The sequence below is a fragment of the Myotis daubentonii genome, chromosome 2 (genome assembly GCF_963259705.1).
Source record: "Myotis daubentonii chromosome 2, mMyoDau2.1, whole genome shotgun sequence".
Lineage (NCBI taxonomy): Eukaryota > Metazoa > Chordata > Mammalia > Chiroptera > Vespertilionidae > Myotis > Myotis daubentonii.
The window spans coordinates 198769508-198792544 of record NC_081841.1 but is presented as its reverse complement, the minus strand read 5'-3'; the positions used below and the strand labels follow the sequence as shown (position 1 = coordinate 198792544).

The window sequence follows — 23037 nt, the reverse complement described above, 5'->3', positions numbered from 1 at the left end:
GCTAATCCAGTATTTTGTTTGACATCTCTCAATTGGGATTTGTCTTACGTTTTTCTCATTGTTACGCTGGGGTTGTGCGTTCTTGGGAATGTCACAGAAGCCACGTGCCATTTCATTGTGTCCCATCACAGGTACGTACTATCAACATGACTTATCATTGTTGGTGTTAATCTTGATTACCTGGCTGAAGCAGTGTTTGTCAGATTTCTCCATGTAAAGTCTTCTCTCCTTTCCCCTGTGCACTTTTCGAAGGAAGTTACTATGCACAGTTCATGCTAACTGAGTGGAAGTTAAGCATTGCCTCATTGAGGGTGGAGTATCTATATAAATTACTTGGAATTCTTCTTCATGGAATATTTGTCTCATCTCTTGATTTATATAGTTGTTAAATCATTATTTATATTCATAGAGACTCGTGCATATTTATTTTATACATTAAGTTTGTAATCCAATACTAATTTATTAATTTTATTGCTCAATTTGTCTCAACTTTGGCCATTGGGAACTCTTTTATTTATTTATTTTTTTTAATTAAATCTTTATTGTTCAGATTATTACATTTGTTCCTTTTTTTTCCCCCCCATAACTCCCCTCCTCCCAGTTCCCACCCCACCCTCCGCCCTCATTCCCCACCCACTGTCCTCATCCATAGGTGCACGATTTTTGTCCAGTCTCTTCCCACATCTCCCACACCCCTTTCCCCCCACAAGAATAGTCAGTCCATTCCCTTTCTATGTCTCTGATTCTATTATAATCAACAGTTCATTCTGTTCATCAGATTATTTATTCACTTGATTCTTAGATTCACTTGTTGATAGATGCATATTTGTTGTTCATAATTTGTATCTTTACCTTTTTCTTCCTCTTCCTCTTCTTAAAGGATACCTTTCAGCATTTCATATAATCCTGGTTTGGTGGTGATGAACTCCTTTAGCTTTTCCTTATCTGTGAAGCTCTTTATCTGACCTTCAATTCTGAATGATAGCTTTGCTGGATAAAGTAATCTTGGTTGTAGGTTCTTGGTATTCATCACTTTGAATATTTCTTGCCACTCCCTTCTGGCCTGCAAAGTTTCTGTTGAGAAATCAGCTGACAGTCGTATGGGTATTCCCTTGTAGGTAACTGAGTTTCTTTCTCTTGCTGTTTTTAAGATTCTCTCTTTATCTTTTGCTCTTGGCATTTTAATTATGATGTGTCTTGGTGTGGTCCTCTTTGGATTCCTTTTGTTTGGGGTTCTCCGCGCTTCTTGGACCTGTAAGTCCATTTCTTTCACCAGGTGGGGGAAGTTTTCTGTCATTATTTCTTCAAATAGGTTTTCAATATCTTGGTCTCTCTCATCTTCTGGCACCCCTATAATTCTGATGTTGGTACGCTTGAAGCTGTCCCAGAGGCTCCTTACACTATCCTTGCATTTTTGGATTCTTTTTTCATTTTGCTTTTCCGGTTGGATGTTTTTTGCTTCCTCGCATTTCAAATCATTGACTTGATTCTTGCGCCCCTCTGGTCTGCTGTCGGGCATCTGTATAATATTCGTTATTTCAGTCCGTGTGTGCTTAATTTCTAGTTGGTTCCCCAATATAAGATCGAGGGTCTTATTAGTTTTCGTGTAGATCTCATTAAGTTTATCGGCAGCTTCTAAACAGTTCTTGAGAGACCTTAAAAGTGTGGTTCTGAACTCTATTTCTTCCTTTGACAATTTTGCCCTGTTTCTTTGTCTCCGCATTTTGTTATGCTTCCTTGGTGCACCCCCTAGTGGTCTTTGTTCGCAGTCTTATAGATAAATCTTGATTGTTGTAGCTAATTCCAGGGAGGGTTTGACCTCCAGGCCAAGTGGCTATGAGAATCAGCTGTGTCAGCAGTGAGAGAACTTCTGTCCTCTAGGGAGGTGCTAATCTAGCCTTTGCCTGAGGCTATCCGGCAAATGCCTCTGTGCAGGGCTTGGGCGGGGCGGGTCGCACAGGATCAACAGGGTGGGCCGGAGAGAGCAGTTATGGCGGCTCTCAGTCCTGTCCCCAGGGGCTCTGCCTCTCTGAGTCCCAGCACCCCCTGCAAAGCTCGGAGAGAAAGCTGCACTCGCTCTGACCGAAGCCAGACAGTCCCACTTCTCCCGTTTGAGTCTGGGTCCCTAAAGACTCGCCCGGATCTGGTGCTCAGAGTCTGCGACTCCCTCCCGATTGAAAACAACAACCGCGCCCTCCGCCGCCAGCCCGCTCCGCGCACTCCGCACCTCAGAATTTGACTTCAGCACTGCGCCTCCTCTGAGTGTCCGTATGCGTTTCTCTTTCCTCCTAGTTGTAGGACTTCCACTCAGCCAGCGTTCCTGTGGTTCTGGGTGATGTCCCTTCCGTTTTTTGGTTTCACTTTTGAAGTAGTTGTTCAAAGCAGCAAACTCCGGCGTTAACCTATGCCGCCATCTTGGTTCCTGTCTATGTCTTTTCCCCGGGAACTCTTTTAATTGACTTCTGTGTCCCTTTGTTATACCCCCATCAACGTGGGTTTTGGTGGTTTCTTGTTTGGTTGGCTTTGAGCACTATCTTTACTGTCTATCTCTGTAAGATGATCAGGGCTCATCTTGTATGGTTCCTGCCCCGGTACTAGAATCAGCCATTTCTCCAAGCAGCCTTAGCTTCTTTTATTAGAGAACAGTATTAAACACCAAGATCTGGGTGCCAGGTATGCTTGTTGCTATTGCGGTGCTGTTGCGTCTAGTCCCTTTTAGTTAATAGAGCAAGAAGATACATGTGTGCATACTAACCTGTGCATATACACACATTTATAACTATTTCTATATGCAGCCATCTGACTCTCTATTAAGCAAAACATGAACTGATACTAATGTTTCCAACTCTAATCCATTACCACATCTTTCTAGACCTCCCTTTGCTTATCTGTAAGTTCCCACTCCAACAGTGAGAAATCTGGCTCCCACCATCTGCCATCCGTTTACTTCATTGTTCAATTGCAGTATACTAATCTAGTGGTATTAGAATTGTTAACACGTACTCCCCTGGAAAACAACTTTATCTCCTAGATTACAGTGTTTATATGTTCAATTCCTTTTGCTTTTAGTCTTACAGATGCCACGTATTTCCAGAGTTAGTTAGGTCTGCACCTTTTCCTCTCCAGCCCCTTCAGTGAAGTTGCTTTATACATTTGTAATACAGTTAGATTGTTTTGCCATGGTGTGCATTCGATCCTGGGATCTCCTGGTCTCCTCAATTGTTTTTCTTTAATTTGCACATATTAAGTTCACTCTTTGTGCTATAAAATTCTATGGGTTTTGACAAATGGGTAGTATCATGTTCCCACCATTATGGTATCATATAGAATAGTTTCACACCCTAAAAATAATCGCTGTGCTTCACATATTAAGGTTTGTGGAGAAATAACACCTGGGAAGGAAAAAGGAGCAAAAAAGTAAGATTGGGCAGGAGAGCCATCACTCTGTGATGTAGGTGGGACTAAGTCGCTGGCTGATCAATGCGGAGCTCCAAAGCAAAGACTGACAGTTTAGAGCAGCGGTTCTCAACCTGTGGGTCGCGACCCCTTTGGGGGTCGAACGACCCTTTCACAGGGGCCGCCTAAGACCATCGGAAAACACACATATAATTACATATTGTTTTTGTGATTGATCACTATGCTTTAATTATGTTCAATTTGTAACAATGAAATTGGGGGTCACCACAACATGAGGAACTGTATTAAAGGGTCACGGCATTAGGAAGGTTGAGAACCACTGGCTTAGAGGGATCCCATGTTGGGCAAAAATGGTCAGGCCTTTATACTACCACCTTGCTCAGCCATTGGCTGGGGCTTGCCAGAGAAGACTGATCTAAGCTCAAAAGCAGAGGCAGACCCTGAAGGCACTGACAGCTGGAGATGATCAGATCACCACATTCCTTGATGCTGGGTTGCTAAGGCCTCTCTTGGAGCGGGATCTGAGTGCTGCAGCGCTGTGTCACCAGAAATATCTTTGAACGTTCCAAACAGAGGTTGGCTGACCATTGGCCAGGAATCCCGAGTAAAGGATTCCTGCATCAGGTGGGATTTGGAATCAGATGATCCCATTGGCCCCTTTCAGCTCTTGGGCCCCAGGACTGTCCTTCGGCCTGCCTTGGTCCAGGCAACCCAGGTATTCTGTTTCTCATGTTCATTGTATCTTGCTCAAGCCCCTGCTTTCCTTCCTGCACTGACCATTTATGCCCTGTCCTGTCCTACAAGTAGGTCAGAGCTCCTCCTTTCTTTCCGGGACTCTTCATGGTGATTCCTGGGGACCAAAAGTTGGAGTCTATAGCTCTCACTTCCGCTGTCCACACCTTTTTAGATCCCTAGATGCTCAAGAAAATGGTTATAGTATCCATAGCGATGTGGACCACAGATTTGAGCATAGACAAGAAGCTTGCGCGTTGAAAGCTGAAAAATTCAAAGCTAAGACTATACAGAAACCAAGTCCTGATTGGACATGACCCCTCCTTGGAACATGGAAAAAGCAAAACAACAGTGCTCCCTACTGAGCTATGCATATATCACAGCTAGCAAGGTCTGATAGCTTTATTTTCTCCATCCTGACTCCCATGCCCATGGGTGCCCTGGGGTTTTCATCCGCAGGTGCAGAGTTTTCCGATGCAGTTCTGGTCTTTCTCTGCAGGGAGGTGGAGAGCGTGCAGACTTCCTGAAGAAAGAGTGGTTCTGTCCTCTTCTACCTGTGCTTACTCTTCCTTTTGTTTAACCTGCTTAAGGTTAGAAGCCTGTTTATTCCTGTAACTTGACAGCTCTGTCTGGCTCACAAATGCTCTCAGATAAATAATTCAGGTCTTCACATGACCTCTTAGGGCGGTCTTAACTTCTAAGCCTGAGGACATTTGTGTATTTACTTTGTCTCTCTTTAGAGGTTCCCTTTAAATATTTGCTTCTACTTTCTTCGTAGCACACTCAGACTCCACAGACTCTGTTTGTTTTGCCCAGCTAGAGAACAGTAGCTTTTTTTTTTTATATTCGCACTATTTTTATACAATGAACCTGGCATAATGATTTCAATTTCAAAGATTCACAAATTAAAGCACTGCCTGGAACCCAGGCCACCAGGCCTCTTGCCAGCCTTCTGGTTTTCCTGTCTGCTTTGTCATTTCTCCTTTGAATGGCTAAAGCGGGAACCTGCTGGGTGAGAGGGTGGAAATAAAGAATTGGCGGGTGAACTCTCCTTACCCTCCACCCCCAAGACCAGTCAGGGAGGTTGGCCTCCACGTTTAAATATCCAAAGGCTGCTCCAGGCCACTATTCCAAAGTTGCACGAGACCCAAACAAGTAACAAGAGTTAATATTCTAAGATGACACTTGTGGTCACTGAGTCCAGGATGTTGGAATTACAGGCAGGTTCTCTCTCTGAAAACAACACCAGGGCAGAAAAAAAAATAGCCTGCTTTAAAAAGAAAATCAATAAAAAGCACACAGAGAGCATACTGTCCACGAACCATTATGTAGGAATATAAATGACAAGTAAGTGAAATGAAAAAGGAAAGAAGTTTTTGGTTTTTTTTTAAAGTGCTTGCATTCCACTCCCTGAGAATACAGATTGAAACTGTGAACTTGGCGGCTGTTTCCACAGTAGAAGAGGAGGGTCACAGGTCAGAAGCCCGAGCTCTCTTCTGGAAACTGCCAACTTATTAGAGGTGACAGATGCATCACCTTGAAACAGGGAACAAAGACTTTTTTTTTTTTTTGCCAGAATTCCATTTTGCTGGCACAAAGTATTAGAGAACAGTCACACACAGAGTGGCTGGTGGAATTATAGAGGAATTTCTGAGAATTAGCCTTAGGCAAAAGGCATTTGGCTGGGAACTTGCACCGAATACCTACCCTGTAAGTAAGCATGTGACTTTCATCTGACTTAATTTTTTTCAGTCCGGAGGGTTTCAAGGCCCGAGAAAAGGTCCTGACCTGGGCTGTGGGCGTGTTCACTTTTCAGAGTAAACTGAGAATAAATTCAAAGACAAAGCACCAAAGGGCATTTCTCCCTTTGACGCGGAGTATAACTGAGATGGTTTTTAAAGTAATTTTTTAAAATTTTCTAATCAAAATAACGGACATGTAATCTTTCTGTTTGGGTTAAGTGTGATTGAAGGAAATCAGGATCGAGGAAAGAACAAAGGACTGGGTGGGGGTGGGGGGAATCTGAGTCCTGGTTCCAGCTTTGGCTCCGTTTCTGTAACCTTGGGCAAGTCCCTAGCATCCTGGCCTTGGTTCAGTTATATAAATATAAGAAGGTGGAACTCGATGGCACCTAAAGGCTTTTCCGGCTTTGTTCTAGGACTCAGTCTCTTCGTTTTGATTTTTTCCTTATGGTTAGGCAGTGCCAAAACAATGATGTGAGATGGAGGAAGCTTATTTGGAATAGGGCATTATTTTGCTTAGCAATGATGACTGGGGGACATGGGGGAGGAGGGAGATTTTAAGGGCAGATTCAGACAGAGCTAAACTTCAGGAAGTACAGGCACACCTCAGATATAATGTGGGTTCAGTTCCAGACCACCACAATAAAGTGAATATCACAATAAAGTAAGTCACGATGTTTTGGTTTCCCAGTGCATATAAAAGTTATGCTTATGCTAGACTGTATGTAGTCTATTAAGTGGGCAATCGAGTTATCTCTGAAAAACAATTTACAGGTCTTGATTTAAGAACATTTTATTACTAAAACAATGCTAACCATATCTGAGCCTTGAGCAAGTCATAATCTTTTTGCTGGTGGGGAGGGTCTTGCCTTGATGGCTGCTGACTGCTCAGGGTAGTGGTTGCAGAAGGTTGGGGTGGCTGTAGAAATTGCTTAAAATCAGAGAACAATGAAGTTTGCTGCATCAATTGACCTTTCCTTTCACAAGCTATTCCTCCATAGCATCTGCTTAAAAGATTCAGTACACCGTGTTGTAAACAGAAATAGCTTGCCTTTGCCTTCACCGCTTGGCTAACTGCTTAGCACAAGAGGCCTGGCTTTTGGTCTATCACAGCTTTGGACATGCCTTCCTCACTAAAATTAATCATTTCTAGCTTTGATTTAAAATGAGAAACGTGTGACTCGTCCTTTCTCTTGAACACTGAGAGGCCATTGTAGGGTTATTAATTGGCCTAATTTCAATATTATTGTGTCTCGGGGAATAGGGAGGCATGAAGAGAGGGAGAGAGATGGAGGAATGACTGGTCATCCGGGCAGTCAGAACACTCACAATACTTATCAAGTAAGTTTGCCACATATATGGGCATGATTCCTGGTGTCCCAAAACAACCACAACCACTGATGGCAAACTGCCATAACAAATAGGTATAATAATAACGAAAAAACTTTGGAATATTGCAATAATTACCAAAATGTGACACGGAGCCATAAAATGAGAAAACACTGTTGGAAAAACGGTGCCAATCGACTTGTGCAACTCGCAGTTGCCACAAACCTTCAATTTGTAAAAAAATGCAATCTCTGGCAAGTACAATAAAACGAAGTGCAATAAAGTGAGGTAACCTGTATTAGGGTTAGGGCTCATTTAATAGCACTCTTTATCTGTAGAGTAGGATGGAGTGATTGCTGGCAAGCCGCTAAGTAATACAGTTCTTCCAGGTACATGTAGTTTGACTACGAGATAATGGGACTCTTTTTCTCCCCAATGTAATGGCCAGAATGTTGATTAGGTTTTGCATTATCTGAGTCTCACAGAAATTCAAAATATTAGTGGCTAACCAATGTGTTATTCATTTTTTTTCTTACATAAAGGAAATCTGTAGGTAAGCAATCCAGGACAGGCTCAGAGGTTCCAGGGTGTAATGGATTCAGGCTCCTTCAACCTCAGGATTAAGCATGGCTGCGTGAATTCAGCTATCCCATCAGCATTCCAGCCAGCAGGGAAAAGAAAGAGCCCGCATGGGCTCACCTCCTATCTCAGTCCATTTAGCCACAAACTGCTAAAATAAAATGCCACAAACTGGATAGCTTATTAAAAAACAATAACAACAAACAACAACAACAACAACAAAACACCACAGAATTTATTTCTCTCAATTTTGGAGCCTGGACTTTCACATCAGGGCACCAGCCTGGTTGCATTCTGATGAAGCCATTCTCCTGGCTCATAGCCAGTGCCTTCTGCGTCCTCATATGTTCGAAGGGCAAGGGATCTCATCTTCTTCACTGGCTTCACATCCCTGGGTCTAAAGCCCCGACAGCCCATGTCTCTGTACCAGCCAGGGCAGCAAATCAGTCAACACAAGCATCTCTGCAGAGATGCATTTGGGTCCTGTATAGACCGCCTTTCATGTTATTTTATAGACTCCTTTTCCCCACCTTTATCTCAGTTTCTCTGCACCACAATAGGGCATGGGTTTCATTTTTTCCCTTTTCTTTTAAACCACCCTGAGCCTTTCTGCACTCACAGTAATAAACCTCTTCCCAACAGCCTGTCTTGTCCACCCAGTAGAAGAACAACTTTCCCATCCTCCCCCTCTTCTCGGGCCACTCCCCTTCCCGTTTCCCTTGGAATGACCCACTGGGGATAAAGACCTTTCTCACTAAGAGAGGCTAAGTGTTCCTCTGGAGAGACCATGGCTTTGACAGGGTCATGTTTGTGATATCATTGGCTTTTCAATCACATTGCCAAAGTATTTTCAGTAGAATGCATGAAGAATTTTAAACAAAAAAATTGTATCTGCTAAGAGTTAACTTTTCTTCAGCTACTTGAAATCCTTCCCATAAGACCTCAATTCAGTCTCATTACACTTTTATGAATTAACTAGAGGCCCGGTGCACAAAATTCGTGCACGGGTGGAGTCCCTAGGCCTGACCAGAGATCAGGGCTGATCGGGGCCTTCCTGCTGGCTGCCAGCTGCTGGCTGGGCCCTTCCTGCCAGCTACTGGCTGCAGAGGGACCAGGGGAGGTTGGCCGGCCCAGGAGGTTGGCTGTAGGAGCGCAGTGACCACCAGGGGACAGCTCCTGCATTGAGCGTCTTCCCCCTGGTGGTCAGTGCACATCATAATGACTGGTCGTTCCAGTTGTTCCGGCGTTCTGGTAGCTTAGGCTTTTATATATAGAGATGTGTATTTTCCTACCCCCCAAATACTCTGATGTGTATGTCTACAATGTGGCAACACCCTGAACTCAAGGAACCCTCTGGCTATAACAGAGTGAAGATAATGTATAAACAGGAAGTCAGCATTAAACATAAAAAAGGAGAACTACGTTGTAAATATAAGTTTCTGAGTTTTCTGATCTTTTCTGGAGACATTAAAATGTAGCCACATACATCTTTATTCTCTTAGCGCTTCCAATCAAGAACGACAGTTAATGTTGAACACCATTCTTTGTGTCACCCAGAGGCTCGTTCATTCATTCAGCAAACATTGTATACCAGCCAGGGTACAGGCACTGTGCCAGGCTTTGAGCTTGGATACAGAGATACGAAAGCATACTTGCCATTAAAGAACTCAGATTCTAGTGGAAAGACGAAGGAGTGAAGAGATAATTACAAAACAAGATTGGTAAATGCTATGTTAGAGAAATTAACAAGTGTTATGGGAACACAGGGAAGAAGGTGGTAACAGGCTTGTAGGATGACTACATTTATCAACAGGTGAGCGCCACGCAGGAACAGTGAAAACAACATAAATTTCCTGTCTTTACGAGGTTTACATCCCAGCGAAGGAGACAGTAATAACAAAAAAAGAGATGTAATATCAGGATTCAGGACGGTGTTATAGAAGGGGGGTTTGCTTTAGATCTGGAAGGGTAAATAGGTAGGTGTTAGTGAAAAACGACACTCCAATCTTTATAAAACCCTCTCCCTCAAAAGAAACACCCTAAAAACCTAAACACAGGTGGACAGATGGCTGGAGAGGAGGGAGGTGGGAGGCAGGAATGGCTGAGACAGAGCATAAAATATTCTGAAAGGGAGTTATTAGGCGCAATGGGAGGGATAGCGGGCATTCCCCCCCCCCCCATCTCCCATCCCTCCCCCCTCTCCCCAGGTTTGGAAGAGCATCCATTCATTGGTTGTCAAACCCAGAAAGGACATTAGAGGTAAAAATAAATGTGCTCCCTTGCTTTACAAATCCTATCTAATAAAAGAGTAATATGCAAATTGACCATCACTCCAACACACAAGATGGCCACACCCATGTGGACACAAGATGGCCGGCAGGGGAGGGCAGTTGTGGACGATCAGGCCAGCAGGGGAGGGAAGTTGGGGGGGGGGGACCAAGCCTGCAGGGGAGGACACCTGGGGGGACTAGGCCAGCAGGAGAGAGCAGTTAGGGGCAACCAGGCTGGCAACAGAGGGCAGTTAGGGGTGACCAGGCCAGCAGGGGAGGGCAGTTAGTGGCAATTGGGCCAGCAGGGGAGCAGTTAGGCATCGATCAGGCTGGCAGGGGAGTGGTTAGGGGCAATCAGGAGGCAGGCAAGTGAGTGGTTGGGAGCCAGCAGTCCTGGATTGTGAGAGGGATGTCCGACTGTAGGCCCGATCCCGGGCTGTCAGACATCCCTCGAGGGGTCCCAGATTGGAGAGAGTGCAGGCTTGGCTGAGGGACAAACACCCCCCATGTACAAGTTTCGTGCACCGGGCCTCTAGTGAAGAAATAATCTGGAGGGGTGAAGACGCTTGTCCCAATTCACCCAGCTAATCTGGGGTAGAACCAGGATCAACCCAGTTTCCTGTAGAACTCAGCCCAGGCCCACTCCTGCCCCCGTGCGGGAGAAGCTGGGGCTCAGAAGGCAGCAAGTCTCCCGCTGGGCGCACACCGCCAGCTACTGGTGCTTCTCTGCAGAGCTGCTTCGCGCGGGCGGGGGGGGGGGGGGGGGCGGGGGGGGGGCTCCCAGGCGCCACCACCGCTCTGGGCTGGGAGGGCAGAGAGAGGCGTTCCCCAGCCTGTCGGGCTCCGAGGGCGCGCCCAGGTCCCCCGTCCTCTCCACCTGCTGCCCGCCGCCGCCTTGGGGCTCCCTGGCTGGGAGGTGCGGCGCCCGCCCCGGCCCGGCCCGGCGTGACCTGGGCATCAGCATCTCCCTGCGGAGTGTCGGCGGGTGCCCGGGCGGTGGCGCCGGCTGAGCTCTGCAATTGGCCGAGAAGTTGGCCGCGTCTCCAGCCGTCCTTTCGCCGGCTTTCCCGGGGCCGGGACCTTGAACCAGGGCTCCCCGCCATCCCCGCCCAACCCTCGGCCCCACCCTTCCTCCCGCCCGCCGCCTCCTCCCCGCCCAGGGTCCGGGTCCGACCGGCGCGCCGCGGAGCACGGGAGGGCGCAGCGAAGGCGCGAGCTCCGAGCAATGGGAGGCTCCCACTCTCTAACCCCGAAGGGCCGGGAGCTGGCCGGAGAGAGGCCCCCGCGACCCAGAGAGACCGCGTGAGTCCCGGAGGCCTCCCCGGGGCCGCCGATCGGGGGTGTGCGTGCTGGCCGGGAGTGGAAATCCGGCGCCCATCTCTCTAGGGCTGGGATGGTGGGGCTCCCGCTCGCGCCCGCGGGGGCGCAGGGACTCTGGGGTCGGCCTGGTGGGACATCCCGCCCCGAGCCCTTCTGGTGGCGCGCCCGGCGCGGACCCCACCGCGACTACAGCGCGTCCAAGCGGGGCTGCTGTCCTGCTCCCCTTCTCGCTGCGCGGGTGCGAGAAGAGGACCTCGAGTTTCCACCCTCGGGGCAGCAGGAAAACACACGTGTCCTAAAGAGCTCCGAGACGTTCGGGAGACAGAGCTGCTTGTAGGGAAATGGGGAGATGAGCGTGGGAATCGAGTCTCCAAGATACCAGCTCATCCTGGCCTTCGGGGGGCCCAGGGGTTTGGGGTCCAGGGGTTTGGAGGCAGTGTAGCTGCTACAAGGGCTCCCTCTCTGCTTGTTTGTTCCGAGGGCTTCGTGGTGATGTCAGAGAAAGGGCTGTATTGTACCCGCAGCAACTGGGCTTTTGTTCTGGGACCGCAACAATTGGGGACACCGAGTGCTGAAATGCAAGCTGCAAAGGGACAGTTTTAGAGAGTGATTAGAGCAAGTCGCACGGTTTGAAAGATGGCCATGCTTCTTGCCAGAGAAAGGGTGCGTTGACAGCTATTTATTTAAGAACCCAAGCAATCTTTGTTTAATTAAAATAAAATGTAGAGAGTGTATGAGTCTTGGAGGTGAGGTAACGTCAAGAAATCCACACTATTTGAACTCAGCCAATACCAAAGCTGTTTAGTTTGAGAGAGAGACACTTGGCCATCACATATAGGCAGCCTAGGCCACCGGAGGGCTTTTTGATCATATTTTCAAGGCGAAGTAGCTTCCTGAATGTCCAAATGGTAGATGTGTTAGTTGTGTCTCCTGGTGTTTAGGTATGATCGCTAAACTAAACTTAGTTCAGGCAGTTTAAGAATAACTGAGGCTGATCGAACATATAAAATGTGGGAAACCCGGTTCTCAATACTGCGTTATTTAATCCCAAACACGGAGTTAGTTTCTCCTCTTGCCTCCTTTGACTGGTGAGGAAACAAGCGCAGAGAGATTAAGTGACCTGTCCAAGGTCACACAGCTAGATCGTGCACCCAGGTTGCTTAAATCCGGAGCTGGGCTGCAGCTGCCTCCTACAGGAGAGGTGGAACTATCTTGGGAAACAACCTTCTATCTCTGCTGGCAGAATACACCCCATTTTTTTCTTCAGTTCTTCAAGAATAAGGGAGAAATCAGAATTAACAGTGCTTAAGACCAAATCAGAGGAAAGTGCCAAAGTTGATTTAACTTAAAAAAAATTTATTGATTTCAGAGAGAGGAAGGGAGAGAGAGAAACATCAATTTGTTGCTCCACTCATTTATGCATTCATTGGTTAATTCTTGTGTGTGCCCTGACTGGAGATCAAACCCGTAACCTTGGCATATCAGGACAACACTCTAACCTACTGAGCTACCTGGCCAGGGCTGATTTAACTTTTTAAAAAATATATATTTTATTGATTTTTTTTTTCAGAGAGGAAAGGAGAGGGATAGAGAGTTAGAAACATCGATGAGAGAGAAACAGAGATTCAGCTACCTCCTGCACACCTCCTATTGGGGATGTGCCTGCAACCAAGGTACATGCCCTTGACCGGAATCAAACCTGGGACCCTTCAGTCCTCAGGTCAACGCTTTATCCACTGAGCCAAACTTTTAAAAAAACAAACGTAAGATCAGTAGAACACTGAGATGAGGTTAAGAGTTTTGGAGGCCGATAGCCCTGCTCCTTAATGTCCACTTCACAGGCTGTTCTGAGGATGACATAGGATCATGTATATATGAATAACAAGTTACAGTTTTATCTCTGAGCAATATATTGTTTAGCCAAGGATAAAAATTAACTATTTAATGTTTGTGAACATGTGGCAGGTTTTATTGTATAACTTGAAAGTAAATATTGGAACCACTCACTGATAGCGTGCTGAAGAAATGAACACAGTGCTTTCTGTGTAGGATTGTTAAGGTGCGGAATTCAATTCTCAGTTGTTAAATTATCCAGTGGTTTGGCAATAGATAGAGGATCTCTCTCTCTCTCTCTCTCTCTAATGTGTTTTCACGTGTACCTATATATTTAGCAAAGCTTACCTAAAAAGATCAACATAGAAGTTTCATCCTTGGTCTTCACTTGGGAATAAAGCCTGGGAATGCCCTCCACTACTCAAGTGAATACATTAAGAAGCACATAGCCCTGACTGGTTTGGCTCAGTGGATAGAGCGTCGGCCTGGGGACTGAAAGGTCCCACGTTGGATTCCGGTCAAGGGCATGTACCTTGGTTGCGGGCACATCCCCAGTGCGGGGTGTGCAGGAGGCAGCTGATTGATGTTTCTCTCTCATCAATGTTTCTAACTCTCTATCCCTCTCCCTTTCTCTCTGTAAAAAATCAATAAAATATATATTAAGAAAAATATCAGTAGAAAAAAGAAGAAGAAGCAGCACATAATGCCTGGCTGGTGTGGCTCAGCTAGTTGGGCATCGTCCTGTGTACCAAGAGGTTGCCAGTTCGATTCCCAGTCAGGGCACATGCCCAGGTTTCGGACTCAAACCTCAGTGTGGGGGGAGGGATGTAGGAGGCAGCCGATTGAGATCCCTTCCTTTCTCTCTATAAAAAAAAACAAACAAACATATTTTTAAAAAATAAGATTTTTTTTTAAGAGCACATAAGTGCACAAATGCCGTGCACTCATCAGAGTGTGCGGGCCGTGCTTAATGTGTCGACCCTGCAAACCACTTGGCATGGAGCTGGTGAAAGTCTCTTTAGAAATATGATTTCATGCCTGTAATATACATGAAAAGCAAAAGGTATGCTTTTTGTCCAAGGCCTGCCTTGTTCAGATGGACAAGCCACAAGTCTCTCCAGGGTCGAAGAAAGTAGGGAATTCATTGTTAATGCCACTCCTGCTGCAGATTTCCTGCCGGACATGTGGCTGTCGGATAACACTGGCCTCAAGGAAGTTCTCCTGCTCAGGCTGTTGCATTTTCAAAATCCATTGTTCCTTTTTCAAGTAGATACATAAATACATGAAACTCACAAGTAAAGCACTAATGTTGGCCTTTATCTTTTGAAAGAGAAATTATGTTTCAGAATGTTCCCAACGTACGTTTCAGAATAATTTAATCCAGTACTAAATGTAACCAGATAAACCTCTAAACAGAGCTCCATTGTGAAATATAAACAAGTAGGGATGTCTGATTTTAAGATGAAGCTCAACATTGTTAAATATCGTAGCTGTCTACTTTCCCCAGGCCCAAGGAAACAAGTGAGCTGGCTTTGGTAAAATCTAGGGGAAATTTCTCTTCATTTACTCGGGGAGCCTGCCTGCACAATGTGGTGATTAAATGCAGAAGCTGGAGAATGAGGCTGGCTTGGGCTGAAATTCCAACTAGATTGCATGCTAACTTAGTTCAGGAAGCTTTGGAAAGTAATCGTGTAACTCTTCACTTGGGCAAATGCCTGCATCTTTAAAATGTCAGTAAGAACCACAGCTGCTTCTTAAAGTGGTATATATGATTGGTGCAGGGCCTGGTTACCATGAACACATTCACATGTACATGTACCTATAAAGCAGACGCTATGCTAGGTTCTTTGGGATATGTGTAAATTGGCCTTTTGATTGTTTTTATTTCTCAAAAAAAAAAAAAAGCTTCATTTTGAAATTTTCTTTCTGGCTTTGTACTTGTGCCTTCAACACTTTCACAACGATTTTCTGCTCCTCAATATGCTTGATCCTGTCACACATTGAGCACACGTGGACCCGCCATAGGCCCTGCTGACATGTTTCGTTTTAGACAACCTTATTAGAGCTTAGGCCTCCCCGCACAAACTCTGCGAAGCCGACCGAGGCACATGTAGATCGTGCTGCTTCCCCAGCCTTCTTGGTATAAAGGTAAACAGTTCTAGTATTGGGCTCGGGGACAGCCTGGTTTTGCAGAGGCCGTGTTGTAGGACAGCCTCTGATGGCATGTCAAACGCTGGACCAGTCTGAATGCCTGCACTTACCATCCCGGGAAGAGGAGATGTGTATTGTTGAGGAAGGCAGCATCTCCATTGAAGAGGTGGACCTGTGTACAATTCAGCAAGGTGTCTTACAGAAGCAGTTTTCTCCTCTGTTAATTTCCATTTCCCAGAAAGATCAAGAGGATGGACATGTGTTGGGAGAGAAGGCAGTTTGGTGAAATGTTTGAAAGCACTGATTCCGTAGTTGATTGTTTTCAGCAATGTGTCCAGGGCGGGTTTTCTAAGAGCAGCAAATCATCTGCTCTTAGGAGAGCATAGAGCAGAGTCTATTATTCATTGGGGAATGTGGTGCGTAACTCATTCATCTAGTAGTTGTTGAGCTTGTGTGCTTGGTAAGATGTGCACCTGTTGTCAGTTCTTACTAAGTTTCTGGTCCCATCTGTGTTTGCATTTGGAACATAGCATAATGGAGTAGGTCAGTGGCAAAGTCAGGGAGGGTTTCTGAGGGCTGGAGTGTTGCTGCTGTGAACTCTTCCGATCGTGTGAATTAAATGCAGGTTCGGCAACGTTCTGGTGAACTTCAAAGTCAGCAACAGCTAAGCCGAAGTGCCTCTTGATGGGCAAGTCGCTGTGGGACAGATGTCCCTGACACGAAGAGGGAGGCACTGGCTTTGAACTTTCAGACACAGGAAAACGTGACTCAAAATAAGTAAACTTCGGGAACAATATTTCTGAAACCTATTGCTTTCAAGTTCGCAATATTGTTCACCGCTTTCTCACCGCACAATTTTTATTGTCATGAGAAACATTTACATTCCCAATTGCTATAGAAAATTTTAAATGTCCATGTAAAATGTTTTAGTGTACAATTAAGAGAGAGATTTAGAGGAAGTTTGTGGCAAAACCCCAGAAAAACCAGCTATATAAAGAAAAGTTCAGTGAATTATAGTGTTTAACTTGGAGGAGGAACTTGAGAGATGTGGAGATATATATATATATATATATATATATATATATATATATATATACATATATATATATATATATATACATATATATATATTTTTTAGGGGATGTTGGCTGGCTCCATCTCCAGGGAAGCCAACCCAAAAGGAAATGGTTTGAATTACATGACAAGGGAATTGTTTGTGTGTGAATGTTGAAGTTAGATATCATAACTTCTAGACTGTGAGGGGAGTTGAGTTAATACGGGAAGAAGAATTCCACTCTGAAAATCCTGAAAAGGTTAAGATAGATACTCTATCAAGGGTTGAAATTCTAAGGGGGTTCAAGTGTAGTTTTGTCCCACAGGTTCTTCCTTGTTTTAGCGTCAGTGGCCAATTGTGTCCCCCCACACCTCCACCCCATAGCTTCTCACAGCTGGTACATGTGTTAAAAATCAAGAAGAGAAAGGGGCGGAGGGAAAGGGGCACAGTTGCTGGTATCCCGAGCTAGCGAAGAAGATTCTCTAATGTCTGTGTTGGTTAGCAGCCAGAGTGGGCTGCAGGAGGATGAAGTTGTTAGCCCAAGGCCAGGAAGTGACCGGTAGTGTCTTGAATGGCCGTGGAACATGGAGATCCATCTTCTGAGGAAGCTCACTGTGGCTATTGTGGGCTGCTATTTTTCTGCATTTTTTTTAATTGTGGTAAAATATCTATAACATAAAATTCACCCTTTTAATCATTTTTAAGTGTACAAGTGGCAGTAAGTACATTCACAGTATTGTATATCCATTTCCAGAACTGTTTCATCACACCAACCAGAAACTCTGTACCAGGAAACATTAACTCCTGTCTCCCCTCCACTGGCCCCTGGTAACCTTTATTCTACTTCCTGTCTCTATCTGCCTATAAGTCTTTCCTATAAGTGGGATCATACAACATTTATGTGTCTGGCTTACTTAACTTAGCATAATGACCTCAATGGTTCATCTGCATTGTAGCATGTATCAGAATTTCCTTCCTGTTTATGGCTGAATAGTATTCCATTATACACACACACACACACACACACACACACACACACGAGGCCCGGCGCACAAAATTCATGCGCAGGTATGGTCCCTAGGCCTGGCCTGTGATCAGGGCCATCTTCCCTGGCTGCCAGAAGCTGCCACCCACCCCTGGTTCCCCGTTTGCCATCGGGTGATCAGAGCCTGATGGCCGGAGGGAAGGTGCCTAGAGGTTGGCTATTCCCGCCTGCTTGCTGGCCCCGCCCCTGCCACAGGTCACCTTCTGTGTGTGGGGCGACTGGCAGGGTGGGGGCCTTGGCCTGTCGCTGCCCATGGCCCCTGCCACTCACCTCTGGTTCCCCATTCGCCATCGGGCAATGGGAGCCTGCCTGCTGGGGAAAGGGACCGAGAGGTGGTCAGTGCACCTCATAGTGACTGGTTGAGTGGTCGTTCTGTGTTAAGGTCAATTTGCATATTACCCTTTTATTATATAGGATTATTATATAGGATGTATATATTCATTTGTTGATGGACACTTGGGTTACTTGGGTTGGCTCCACCTTTTGGCTACTGTGAATAGTTCTGCTATGAACATGGGTGTGCAAGTATCTGAGTCCCTGCTTTCAGTTCTTTTCGGTAAATGCCTAGGAATGAAATTGCCAGATCATATGGTAACTCTATTTTTAACTTTTTGAGGTGCCACCAAACTGTTTTCCACTGGACTTCAACATTTCACATTCTCACCAGCAATGCATGATGGTTCCAGTTTATCCACATTCTTTCTAAAACTTGTTATTTTCTGAGGTTTTTTTCTTTTTAAAAAATTAATAGCTAGCCTAATAGGTGTGAAGTGGCATCTCATTTTGCTTTGATTTGCAAAGAGGCACACCGATGTGCTGCAAGAATTTTTAAAACATACAATACCTGACTATGTAGTCAGGGGCACTGACCTCATTTCCTTTAGATTGTCAAACAAAAAAAATTACAACAGCCAACACAACAATAGCATCTGATGTGAATGAATCAATGTTATACCTATTTTTTTTCTGTCAGATCAGCAAAAAACATATTTTTTGGTGGGTGCAGAATTTTGGTATTTAATTTTTGTGTGCCACGAGATGAAAAAGGGTGAAAATCACCGCCCTACTGATTAGTGATGTTGAACGTCTTTTTGTAGTGTTTTGGTCATTTCTGTATCTTCTTTGGAGGACTGTTCATTCTCCAAATGTTCCAAACTTTTCCCAGTTTTGAAATAGGTTGTTTGTCTTGTTGTTGTTGAGTTATATGAGTTCTTTATATGTTCTGGGTAGTAATTCTTTATCAGATATGTGATTTGCAAATATTTTCTCCCATTCTGTGGGTTGCCTTTTACTGTGTTGATACTGTCCTTTGAGGCAGACATGTTTTTAGTTTTGATGAAGTCCAATTTATATATTTTTCTTTCTTTGCTTTGGGTGTTATAACCAATAAACCATTGCCATTCTCAGTGTCGTGAAGATTTTCCCTTATGTCTTATTCTAAGAGTTTTCGCTCTTAATTTTGGACCTTTTATCTATTTCGAGTTGTTTTGCAGGTGGTGTATGGTAAGGGTTTCTTCAATCTTTTGCATGTGGTTCCAGTTTTCCCATCATCATTTGTTGAAAAGATTATCCTTCCCTATTGAATGGTTTTGCCATCTTTATTGAACATCAATTGAGCATATATGTGAGGGTTTATTTCTGGGTTTTCAGTTCTGTCCCATTGATCTATATGTCTATCCTTCTGCTGGCACCACACTGTGTGAAATATGGGCTGGTGGTGTCAGGGGCCTGTCATATCTGAGGAGTGGTGAGGATTGGAGGTAGGATGGATGTGGGATGGGCTGGGAGGGTCTAGGCGGAAGTGAGGCTGGAGAGGTAGGTGAGGGCTGGGTGCTGAGGTCTTTGTGGTCATGTGGGAGTTTGGACTTAACTCCAGGAGCCACCAAAAAAAGTTTCTAGCTGAGGGTTTGGCCAAGCCACCATAGCAGCCCTGGAATGAACTGGGGAGAAGTATTTTCACAGAGAAGTATTCTCTCAACCAAATGGTGGGGGTGCCTGGAACCACAGCGTCTTGTCATTCTCCAGCACCTCAGTGCCTACCCCAGGCAGTGCATTCAGGGGCTAGATCTTCCTGTTTCAGCATCTTACCTTGTCTTTATTGTTGTGTATTAGCAATTCAGTAGCATGTAAAAATATTTTCATTTTTCCAGTTTTCCAAACTTTCTATAACAAACATATATTCCTTTCATAATCATAAAGTGCTTTCAAAAAATCTGAAAATTTAGAAAACCTCCCAAAAAGTAAAGAAAATTAATCAACCATAATCTCATCACCCAGAGAGATTCCATAGCTTGCTCGAAGTCTCACAGCTAGAGTGACACAATTGAGATTTACATCTAGACAGCCTGATCCCACAGACCTGTAGCCTAGCTGTTGTGTGATGTAAATCGGCTAACCCTTGGCCACCATTTTTGTTTTGGGGAGAGATGTTTTTAGTGAACTTTTAATTTTAGAATAGTTTTAGATTTATAGAAAATTTAAGCAGATATACTGAGAGTCCCAATAGATTCTACAAGCAGTGTCCCCTATTATTAACATCTTATATTAGAATGGTACTTTTGTTACAATTAATGAAACCATCATTGGTATATTATTAGCAACTAAAGTCTATACTATATCCAGATGTCCTTAGTTTTTACTTTGATGTTCCTTTTCTTTTTCAGAATACCGCATTACATTTCCTTTTTCATGTAAATCAACCTATCATGTTTTCCTTTGGGGTTTCTTGCTCTGCCTTTGGGCTTCATAAGTTCATCCCCATCCCAGGAGGAGATAACTTTTTTCTTCTAGTTGTTTTATGAATTCATTCTCTTTATAACAAACTATTTACTCTGTCTGAAATGTCTTGACTCACTAATGTAAGGTAAGGCTTTAATTTGTTCTTTTTCAAAATAGCTAACCAGTTACTCCCGTGCTAGTTTGAGGTGTTAAACAATCCGTTCTCTTCCCACAGCTTTGTGATACCATTTTTAAAATGTGGTATTACAACTGCTTTCCTTCTGTCCAACCCTTGATGGTTTTTCTCTTTCCATTCTCATTCACTCAACTGCATTGTTATGTCCTGGCACTGTGAATATGATTTATGATTTGTGTAGGAATTTACATGAGCAGAGGGAAGCCTTTTGAAATGTCAAAAATCTAATAAAAATGTTAATAGTATCAGGCACAGGACATTTGCCAGTCAGATGAGGGGAGGTGACCTTGTGGATGGAACTTGAGAAAAAAGGACATTCATGACTGAGCTTTTCTCATGGGTTTTCCATTGATCCAGATTCCAAGGTTTCCTGTATGGAAACATGGTGCCTTCAAATACTCTCAGGTCATCTGCAGGCTTTGTTAGGCTTACACTTTTCATGTACAGTCTAGACTTTATTTTTATGGTAATATGTAAAGATTTCTAGCAGATTTATATAAGGAATGGCAAATGATAAACCTCTATTCTCTCCTCCCCCTGTATCTTCCACTTCTACCTGTGGCGACTTGGTAACCTTGGAGAGTGAGAGCACCCCCTCACTTTCACATTTCTTTATCCTCAGAATTCTTACTTTTAAGAATATTTTGGATATATATTTTTTGGCCTATACATAGTACAATTTCACCTTGACCGATCTTGTGGTATGTCTGCAGCAAATGTTATTAATAACAATTGTAGGCAGAAGAAATTATTTTTGGCTTCAGGGTGTTACATAGAAGCTTTAGAGTCATAGCTATTTTCTGAAAGCAGAATAGTTCTGTTTCTAATATAATCCACACATCTGTCTTATACCGCATGTCCCCATAAAAGTCTGACAGCATGTTATGTCACTGAGGAGAGCTCCCAGGAATCTTGCAAAGATGCTTTGCTTTAGAGCAATAGCTCTTAAAACTTCTTTGGACCACAGATGCCCTAATAATATAATAAAACTTTTATAGACTTTTTCCAAATGAAATACACATACACAATACATAAAAGTTATGAGTGTCAGATATCCTGCAGCGTAGGCATTCTCTCATTTAATTCTCTCATGGACCCTGTGAAGTATGGCTTATTTTCTCCATTTTGGAGATGACTAAACTGAGGCCTGGAAAAGTTGAGAAACCAAGGCCACAGAGCTGCTAAATGGTAGAGCTGTGATTCCAGTCCAGTGGACCGGGCTGAAGCAGAGGAAACAAAATTACCAGTCCCTTCCAAAGCAGGTCTGCCACAGAGGCAACTCATTAACCAGCAGAGGCTTCTGTTTGTCCACTAGAAAATAAGTTTTTATGGCTCTTTCCCTGCTGATAACAGGAAAGTAAATGTTTGAGAAAGCATTGTCCGACCCATCCTGTAGGTAAATACCTATGTACTGTATTGCATTTACACAGAGCAGGTAGAAGGCCTCTCCTGGGTTTCTTTGCTGAATTATTTGTGCCTGAATCTTGCTTAAATTTTACTTTCCTAACAACTGCAAAATGTTATGTTTCTATGGCTACATAAAAATTGTTCCTAAATAGCAGTTGGAGAAAACAAAACGAGGAAAGGCTTAAATGGGAAGCAGACTGACATTTTACCTGCTAGACATCTTCTTCTAGGCGTTTCTCTGAGCCCAATAGTGTCTGCCCGTCTCTGTCCCTCCCCCTGTTCCTGCCTTTGCCTTTTCAAACCTTTGAGTTCACTGGTTTTCCCCTGCGGGAAGCCATGGTTCCTTATAAATGTCCAGGGGCCCGTAATGATGACATTTGGGAACACAAGTCAAGTTCTGAGTAACATGGGCCACCTTTACAGTTTATACCCCAAATGGAAGTTGGCAGGTTGCCTTGAGGACAAGATAGAACTAAGATGTGGGCCCAGATTTCAGGGGTAACTGACAATAGCGGGGAGAAAGAGAGACAGAGATAGTAGGTAGAGTCCGGAGTGGACCTCTCTCACCTGTTGTCTACCCACTTCCAGCTTCTTGCCAGGTAAAAGGCGCTGTTCTCCAGTCCTCCCACCAGGGGGCGCCAGCCACCATCTGCTTAGGTTTTTTTGTTTTTGTTTTTGTTTTTGGCTGAAATTAGCCTGAGGTGAGCAAGACTTTCTTCAACCAACTCTGTTGCTGGATGGGCTAAAGTGAGAAAGTCACCTGATACTGACTGAGGAGAAGAGATTAGATTAGGGAATGAAGAAGGATGAAATTTAACATTTTGATACTTCTGTTTCCTTCTGCCGGCTAGGATCCTACCTTGCATGGGTGTGTTGCTTCTCTTCACTCCTCCAAATCGCATGTTTTTGTGTGGCTTCTGATTAGTTGGAAGTCTTCATCCTCCTTCCTGTTGCTCGTTGGTGCTCACTGGCTGAATCCTGGCATAAACACCCTGTGTTGGATGCAGAGGAGGCTCATTGTGACTTTTTGTATCTGCCGAAAGATAAATCTTAAAGAAATTCTCTTTAAAAGTTTGAATTTGCGACAGCACTCTCTGGTGTCCTCTGGTGGCTGCTGAAGCTCCCCGCTGGCAAATGTGTCCTTTCAGAAGGTTTATTCAAGGAGAGGAAGGGGAGACTGGTGCCCCACCCCCCCAGCCGGATGCAGAGCCTTCCCTGTCAGAGTGGGTTACCCCGGCTCCTGA

The 23037-nt window shown here is 44.5% G+C and overlaps 1 protein-coding gene across 4 annotated transcripts in view; it reads left to right on the top strand.

Moving 5' to 3' along the window:
- Positions 1 to 23037, top strand: part of TACC1 (transforming acidic coiled-coil containing protein 1) — a 102062-nt gene that overhangs the window by 12337 nt on the left and 66688 nt on the right. The window contains exon 1 of one of the 4 annotated variants that reach the window (XM_059685376.1): positions 11218 to 11371. The exons of 1 other annotated variant lie outside the window; for it this stretch is intronic. In XM_059685376.1, the coding sequence (XP_059541359.1) occupies positions 11295 to 11371 (77 nt within the window). In that variant the 5' untranslated portion in view covers positions 11218 to 11294. Of the gene's footprint in view, positions 1 to 11217; positions 11372 to 23037 lie in introns of those variants that run through there. 2 more of the 4 variants (XM_059685374.1, XM_059685381.1) reach the window with 2 other exon arrangements.